Source organism: Nicotiana tabacum, chromosome 6, assembly GCF_000715075.1.
Source record: "Nicotiana tabacum cultivar K326 chromosome 6, ASM71507v2, whole genome shotgun sequence".
NCBI classification, from domain to species: Eukaryota; Viridiplantae; Streptophyta; class Magnoliopsida; order Solanales; family Solanaceae; genus Nicotiana; species Nicotiana tabacum.
In genome coordinates, this window is record NC_134085.1 from 15,147,052 (window position 1) to 15,155,855 (window position 8,804).

The window sequence follows — 8,804 nt, forward strand, 5'->3', positions numbered from 1 at the left end:
TATACATATATGGGTATGACAGGGCCCAGTCCCGTCCTTTATACAGTTGTACACTCTATTAGAGGTCTGTAGACAATCATGTATAGTTGGATAATATGTGGCCTTGTCGGCTTCTGTTTTGATATATAGTTGTCCATAGAAACCTTGTTGGCTAGCCCTACACCGTATTCCGTATATATATGTATATATGTCTTTTGGGCATGTTTCCTCAGATATGTTATTCACATGATTCATCAGTTTATTGACAGATGTCATGCATGACCTACCCCTATTTTATGTTTATATCTTAGACGTGTGCTTAGGAGTATTCGACAGTAGGACTTGTGCACTCGTCATTGCCCATCAATTTGGGTCGTGATAATTACCTGCTAAACATTAGTCATTTTGGCAAATTAAATTTGTTTCAAAATATTTTGCGTTTTAGACAATAAGAAGCCATTTATTTATTATTTTTCCAAATTTACCAATACTACTATAATAAGTGAAGTACTAATTAAATGAGACATCTAAAGGATAAATGGTGAAAAAAGAGAAGGGGTTCACGTCCTAATGGTTGATTTATCTTATTTGATCAATATATTTTTTAGGTGTGTATTGGCACGAACGAAAATATTTTTCAATTTTTTCATGTATGGTTGACTTAAATATTTTGAAAAATATTTATCTCATGAATTCATTTTCAGGAAAAACATTTTCCGTCATACCAAACACACCTTTAATGAAATGCCTTCAGATTTGACTAACTTTAGTTGTTTGTAGAATCCAAATACTGAAACTCAAAACGGAATAGAAGACGAGGAAATACAGAGGATGATATTTTAAAATGTATAAGACACAAGGTTCATTCACACAAAACAGCATCTGAAATTTATTGGATATAGAACTTTCATCTTCTTCACTGAATATTTTCCCCTTTGGGAATCAATATTATGAGTTGTTCTCTATAAACATGAAACAAAGGGTAAGAATTGTTCCCTAATTAAGTGGCTAATTTTCATCTTGTACAAAAAATATAGCTCCTAAGAGAAGCTAATTCATTTACATGTATAAAAAATGGCCTAAATAAGAATAACAAAAGACATGTTTTGCCTTAAGCTGTCACTGCACAGAATGTAGTTGACTAAAAAATTGGTATATACTGGCCGAGAGCACAGTTTCTAATGCTTTTAATGCCTCCTTGTGCTGTATCCTGTTTCAGGTCTTTAAGTATAAAGTAGTTTATCGCTCTGTTCGAATCAAGCATTCTTTAGGTAATCCGAATTCCTTTTTCTGCAGCATAAGTTGTCGTCTCCAAGGATCATTATGCAACTTGTAGTGCAACACCTAAGGAAACAAAAGGAAAAACATATCTCTCAGCATATTATTATTTTCGGAAAGATGGAATTATTGTCGATCATCTACATGTACTAATCAAGGCTTTTTCTTCTTTTCTATAGGTTTTTCTCCTTTATCTCTTGCATTGAGAAGAAAAAGAAAAACACATATCTTTCAGCATGATGCTAAGATTCAGAATTGTATTAACAAAACAATCTACAGATACAAAAGCATTAGAGAAAACATGATGTGTACCTGTATGAATGTGGCAAACACATCATCTTCCTCTAGCTGCGAAAACTTTAGACCCCAGTCCTCAACACTACCACGTAAAGCTTTCTGTCTCTCAGCTTCAAGCACAACTGAATCCCGATACAAGAATCTTTGCCAGATTCTCTTCACATTCGCCAATTTAAATTCTATTTCTGTTTCGTTAAAGCTCTACAAGAAGTAAATATACTATCAGTCAATCCTAGCTACACCTACCATGAATGAAGGGAAAACTTCTACATTGAACTGAAGAGAGTATAGAGTTACCCGGAGAATGTTTAATAGATTGGGTATTTCATCTTCACGTATCCTAACAGCAAAACTTTCGTAGTTGAGAAAATTCTCATATGGCAGGTATATCCCGTCCTGAGCATAGGGAAATGGAAGTCAGACACATAGGACATAAGAGTGAGCATTCAAAAAGCTTCATATGAATGCGCTTATCTGTCGCAATCCACTGGAATAAAGCGTGCAATAATAAACAACCTGAATCACCACTGGAATGCACCCTTGCAAAATACTATCTTCCATTCTTCCGCTCCAACCATCCCCAGGCATAACCCCACAAAAGACAGAACTTGCCAATTCCTCGTGGTAGTTCCCAGCACGTAGTGGTGTCACTATCACATCCTCTGCATGCTGCTTGCCAAGCTTACCTTCCTTGTTAAGGGTTGATCCAAATTCTTCGGCCACTTTTTGCCTTATGCCCATACTATACCTGCAGATTTCACCAACAGCCTCACTAATATTAAATTTTGTCAAAACAAGCTGTGTGCTAAGGATGATTTGTAAACCAACAATACAAATGGCCAACATGCTCTCTTCTACCAATAATGGTTAATGAGCGAGCTGTCAGAGACCCGGAGGTTAGTGTCTCGAACATAACATGGTTCACGTCTTGCAGTAGAAATCCAAATCTTATAGGCTTCAGATCACTTACGTAGCTTCTGGTCTTCCATTTTTATAAGCTGGTCCAAGATTTCCATTAAAATAGAAGAATGTTTTCCGCTTCTCACGAGGTCTGCACACATATTTGTCCAACATATCTGGTCATGACTCATGGTCAATATAAAATAAGATCTGAACTATCTCTGCATTTGAAAGGCAAAACTACCTGGACCATAGTTTAGCATTTAGGGAACCTTCATCAGGTCGTTTCCAAGCTGGAAGTACGATATCTTTATGTGGGTCAAAGCAGGGGTGGTTTCCTCTTCTATCTGATGAAATTGAATCCCAATTATCAGACCAATATGCTGTTGTTGAATGGTTATGCTTCGAGTTTGTATTACCCCAATGGACCAACATCATGCTGTTCCATATCTCTTTCGGAGCATAGCAAGCACCTTCATCCCATGAGAAGAACTGCCTTGACAAAAAAGAACAACAAAAAAAGATGAAATCAGTGACATCAATACCATAAAAGTTTTACTGCTTCTTTGCTTGTTCATTATTTTTTGTCTTTCTTTCTTCTATGGATGGAAGGGAGCCTTGGTGTAACTGGTAAAGTTGCTGCCATGTTACTAGGAGGTCACGGGTTAAAGCCGTGGTAACAGTCTTGCAAAAATGCAGGGTAAGACTGCATATAATAGACCCTTGTGCTCCGGCATTTCCCTGGACCTCGCGCATAGCGGGAGCTTAGTGTACTAGGCTGCCCTTTTTCTTTCTTCTATGGATGTTTAAGCATCTCTAAATTACTGTTTTCTACATATTAATATGTGGACATCTTTATAGAGATCATACCCAGATGTGATCCTTTCCAGATGAACGGTTCCAATAGGGATACTGTGTGATAATATGATCATAAGCCTTTTTATAGAATTCCAGCGTCAGAGAACTTCTTAACCCCTTGTGTTCCTGAAATTGATCATAGAGAAAGTGTATCCTAAGTACATGTTCAAGCCATGATATAGGCATGTCCATCGCAATAACAAACATAAAAGTAGTTACATGATGCGCGATATATGGCATTAGGATCCATAAACCGCAGAGTTTAATGTTCTATATGTGTACACAGAGCTTGGGGGTAGGACATCAAACGGAAATTATGATTTAGGTCTGCACGCAATGTGAACTTGTCAACAGTCAAACAAATCTGCTCACTACATGTTTTCAGAAAGAGGTATATATTGTACAGGTGATTTTTGACATAATAATACAGAAAAATAAAACACATCAATACCTGCATGCTCAAATGTGGAGCATCATCAGCACGAGTTATAATACATGAATCAAGAACTGGAACAAAGAAAAAATCTGCTTCCTCTCCATTCAATGTCCGATGAGGGCTAGCTAACAAGCTCTCGTAGAGTGCCATCTATGAAAAAACTTAAGCATAGTTAATTAATGTCATACCAAACATTCAATTGTTCAGTTGGAGTTGCCTAAGACTGTTACCTGTGCGCCATACAGCTGGTCAGTCCAAATTGTAGCATTTCTGTGATCATACATTCTGTTCACACATTCCAGTTTAAAGTGCCGTCCCTGCATTACCCAGGAAGCAAATAGGTATTAGAATTTTACTCTTCAATCGAACAGATAAGATTGGCGGAAGAAGTTGTTCTGACCTCTAGAAGAAGACTATTGAAGTCTGGAGGCAAGTCATAAACATATATGAGGGGCCTTCTCTTCTCCACGATAGCATCCAGATTGACAAGATTTCCTCCGCTCATCAAATTCTCAGGAACGATGACTTGAGCTGGTCGTAGCCAGTGAGGCCACTCTGTAATGGATGATACGACGGAGGGTACACTGCAATCTGCTCCGAACCAACCACTGCTACACTGCAATATGTAAACAAAAGGAGCTAGCGTTATAATAGACCATGTTAAAGAAGTTCTGCTTTTGTACACTCACAGTACTTTCTCAGTGAAGATGAAGTTGTCAGAAGGAAACTACAAGTTTATGTGGGTATAAAGAAGGGACATGTTTCGTACTTTGACACGAGGAAAATGACAAGGTGATCTAAAGGGAAGTGTCTACTAGACAACTTTCAGAAAAACTAAACAAAACAAAAGCCAGGTAATGAGAAAATGAGAATAAGAATGACTAAGGCTAAATTCTGCAATCAACATCTAAATCTCGGTCAAATACTTTTGAAACTTTCCTCGCACAAAAGAAAATGAGGACTGATTTTACCTGACAAAATCCACCTCGACACAACCCGTGGCCTGAGCATTGATTTATACAAGTGCTTAGAACAGACACCTCACATAATCGACCCCACAGACCATCATACTTGCAATCACACTCCTCTTTGAAAAGCACTTTGGAAGCATATGCTTCGGCAGGATCCACATTACACCATCCTCGTTTGCTACCATTGGTAGTGAAGACATCGAGATCAGCTTTTGTCCAGTCAATCATAGGAGAACCACCAGGTTCAGATGGAGGACTGAATCACATATACAAGCACTTACTGCCAAGATTCTTGCTATGCAGGAGAGCCAAATAAAGGTTACTTGAGAAATATATAGGCTTACTTGATTGTAAAGCCACATGCTTCAGCAAGTGGACGATTTGGGTATTTTGTGCCTTCTCCACAAAAGCACATTGCTCTTGTTGTGTCGCAATAACCAGGACAAATTGAGACAACCCAACGCCTAAATGGTTCCTCCTTTGGTCCAGGGTAGTTGCAGCTCAACTCCTGCCTCTCTGCACAATCTTCACCTGAAAAGATATGGCATGTGAAACCATAATCTAATTAGGTGCTTAACTACAGGTGCAACCCGATCAGACTCCTATAGTAAGAAAGCAAAAAAGGGATAAGTACTTTAAGAAACATGTGATAAAGTAAATACAGGAAGCCTTTAATTTGTATATTTCTTTGTAAGAGAGATATCAGTATTTGTCAAATGCCAAAAGAGTATTTCCTTTTAGGAGACAACATCATATCATCCCCTTGCAAGAATGGAAAGGAGATGAAACCATTACAATCATCAACGTGAATCAAAACTACCAAGTATTTGAAAGTTAGTTGTTGGCTATTCAATGCGCAAACTAAATGCCATTGATGTAAGGAGCGAAAAGGTTTACTGTCCATATCATGAACACACTAATCAGAATTACGTGTTCTAAGATAAACATTGATATAAGGAGCGAAAAGGTTTACAAACCAGTGAAACCATGAAAGCAGCGGCATTGACCCAATTCGCGATTGCAGATGCCTTGACCGCTGCAATCATTCCTGCAGCTCTTGCCACTGATTTGCTGATACCAGTACACTCATAATGAGCTAAATTATCTCGGGAAACAGATCAACAGAAACTAAGAGCAACATAACTTGACCTTGTTGGATTAGATACTAAATGAAGCATCTACCCATTGATGAATCTCTTACAGAGTGTAACTTACCAAAAACATCAACAGGCAAGAAGCTTTACATAGCAGTTTCACAAGCTTACCTCAATGACTTTAACTGCGGAAGTATTTGAATCGCAACCAGCTAACCACCGGCCAACCTCAGCCTTCCATGGAGCACCTCGATATACCACAGAATTGTGTAAATTGGAAGGAAAATTGACATTAAGATCAACCGTTGGGATGGGGCTTCTCGTATCAGGATTGCTTTGACTTCCTTCGGTTGATATACTGTCTGTTGCATTATTCTTTCTATCTTCAATTGACTTATTATCTTTCAGAATAATCTTTTCTCCTTCATTGGATCTATTTATAGGTACACAAGAGTTCTGAAATGGCCTAAAGTAGTCCAAGGAAGGTGCAACCGGGTATATGAATAAATGAACAACTGAAACCAATGTCACAATTGAAGCAACTGATGCCACAAGGGACCATGAACACCTCCATTTCTGGAAAGAGAACATGATCCCTCTCAAATCTTTACTACTTCCTATTCAAAATCTTGATTTTACTTAACACAATCTAATTCTTTTCCACCTGCAAACCCCTTGAAGCAGAGCAACAAACAGAGTTAATAACCTTCCAATACTCATAAGAAGTATGAAAAGCAACAAAATATAACAACTTTAACAGCAAAAGACACCAGCAAAAGTGCATTAAATAAAGCAATCACTTCCTCACTTGGGTGAGGCAATAACACAAACTTTCACTTAGAAAGAACAGATTTTTATTCAAGAAAGTAGCAGAAATATGTCAAAAATAGCAATAAAGCATTTCAATACTCGAGAAAAATAAAACTTCAGAAACTTTAATTAGTGCCCCAAATACAAGCAAACCATGTAAATGCAAGAGAAATAATGAACAACTAACCACTTCAGGATCTGAAATAGTAGCTTCCTTTGCAGGATCAAGAACCTAAAATTGAAGCAAATGAATAAGCAAAAACCCCATTAAATTACAGTAAATTTTAACATATTTATACTGATTTTAGTCAACCATACGTACCCAGAAAGAAAAGGAGGAGAAGTGGGGTGACATATGAATAGAATATGCAGCAACATAATATATACTTGTGCACAAGCATTTAAGCACAAGAGGTTTTTGAATGACTTGAAGGGTGAAATAATGAACTATTTCTATGGTCAATAATATATGACTATAATTTACAGCTTTCCTCAGTGGCTTTGACAGGAAGTAACAAAAAGATTGTTTTCCCAGTGTTAAACCCATTCTTTAGTTACTTTTCATATTGTGATTCCCTTTTTTTCCCTTCTTTTTCTTTTTCCCTCCCATCTCCTAATGGATGTTTTATTTTTACTCGCGAGATTTAAACAAAGTGGAGGAAAATTTTATTTTGTGTGTGATACAACTTACACTAGGTGTATGAGACATATTTTTTGTCTCATAGTTTTGTGGACCCAAATTTTTGTGGAATATTAGGGTCCACAAATTTGTGAGACAAAAAGGAGACTCATACAACTAATGTCAGTTGTGTGCGACACACAATAAAACTTTTCTTAAAAGAAATTATATTGTCTGTTTGGTAAAAATAGCATGGGCTAGCCAGTTTTCACACTGATTATTCAAAAATAGCCAGCGTTTGCAAAGTCATTAAAAAATGGCCACTATTTGCTGTAACACGGAAAGTTCCAGCATAATATATTGGAGATCGGTACACATGTGTATGAACTTCCAGCATTTTATGCTGGAACTCCAACACGCAGAAAGTTCCAGCATAATATACTGGAGATTGAAGCACCTGTGTATGAACTTCCAGCATATTATGTTGGACCGGTCTATTATACTGGAACTCTAGTATATTATGCTAGAGTATTTTCCGGATTTTGAACAGTGTTTTTGTTCAAACTTATCTTTACATGAAAAGTGGCTAAATTTCGATTACTTTTGAAATTGTGGCTATTTTTGAATGATCACTTGTAAATCTGGCTATTTTTGAATTTCTCCCTCTATTTTGATATGAGTTTAACTTTATTTTCTAGAAGACGTCATTGAATAGAAAAGATAAATAAAATATGTTTCATGCAAGTCAAACTACTATTTATATTTCACATATATTGTCAAGAGTTGAGCTGGTGTTTTAAAATATTTTTTTAATTCGTAACACTTTTTAAAAAAAATCAAACGAAAGGAGAATTGCTTTCTTTCGCACTAGTCATTGAAATTAAAATTTTAACAATTTCATATAAGCAATATTTATTAATTAAATAGATTAAACCGCCTACATGTTGCAACCTGTTGGACCAAATAATGGAACAAGAAAACATAGTAAGAGAGAAGAAAGTTTGTTTTTCTAATCTTAATAGCTTCGATAATGATATGTCAATAATACGATTTAAAAATGCTTTCCTCCTCTCTATACATTATTGTTTGGTTTACCATTTTTTACTCGTCTCTTTCCTATACTTTTCCTTTTCAATTTAAAATTATTCATTGTAAAGTTTTCACCAAAAGGAACTCATATTCTAAAATTTTACAAGACGTATCATATATTGTACATATTTTGAAAGCGCTATCAACTGCTTCAGCCGGCGAGTATTGCTCAACCGACAATTAACTACTTCAGAATCATTCAACCTTCCTCCTTATCTTATAAAGTAATTCCTTGTATCAACACGGTTTAGGTATTTTATTTGGATAAATTGAATGTTTAAGAATGAAGTTTAGACAAGATCTGAGGTGGGTTTATGAGGAAGAAAAGAGGTGCGGATGTAAGAAAATGGAGATGGAGATGGAAAAAATGAGGAAAGAATGTACTATTAGCTTTCTGATCATGCAAGGTTTAGAAATGATATATACTCTTTCATTAGCATTTTGTTTTTGCACCAGGTAAAGAAGCACCCCTT

General features: G+C 36.5%; 1 protein-coding gene across 3 annotated transcripts; it reads right to left on the reverse strand.

The window, feature by feature from the left end:
* Window positions 1–844: 844 nt before the first annotated feature.
* Window positions 845–7,065, reverse strand: LOC107785408 (uncharacterized). 3 transcript variants are annotated; one of them, XM_016606714.2, is made up of 16 exons: window positions 6,946–7,065; window positions 6,811–6,855; window positions 5,985–6,477; window positions 5,697–5,790; window positions 5,064–5,250; window positions 4,720–4,975; window positions 4,149–4,364; window positions 3,979–4,065; window positions 3,764–3,898; window positions 3,325–3,438; window positions 2,699–2,946; window positions 2,525–2,605; window positions 2,071–2,302; window positions 1,852–1,950; window positions 1,570–1,755; window positions 845–1,323 (listed from the first exon to the last, which is right to left on the reverse strand). In XM_016606714.2, the coding sequence occupies exons 3-16, from the start codon at window positions 6,402–6,404 to the stop codon at window positions 1,219–1,221; spliced, it is 2,460 nt and encodes an 819-aa protein (XP_016462200.1). In that variant the 5' UTR covers window positions 6,405–6,477; window positions 6,811–6,855; window positions 6,946–7,065; the 3' UTR covers window positions 845–1,218. The 3 variants fall into 3 exon arrangements, with proteins under 3 accessions (XP_016462200.1, XP_016462199.1, XP_016462201.1); XM_016606713.2 differs by having other exon boundaries at window positions 5,985–6,487; XM_016606715.2 differs by lacking the exon at window positions 6,811–6,855 and having other exon boundaries at window positions 5,985–6,528; window positions 6,942–6,976.
* Between the last annotated feature and the right edge of the window lie 1,739 nt (window positions 7,066–8,804).

Excerpts from the sequence above, each read along its gene's own strand:
- LOC107785408 (XM_016606714.2), bottom strand. The coding sequence starts at position 6,404 with ATGTTCTCTTTCCAGAAATGGAGGTGTTCATGGTCCCTTGTGGCATCA. Across the intron at positions 5,791-5,984 it reads CCGCAGTTAAAGTCATTGAG|CAAATCAGTGGCAAGAGCTG; the intron begins GTAAGCTTGTGA and ends TACTGGTATCAG. Across the intron at positions 4,365-4,719 it reads GTCGAGGTGGATTTTGTCAG|TGTAGCAGTGGTTGGTTCGG; the intron begins GTAAAATCAGTC and ends TACATATTGCAG.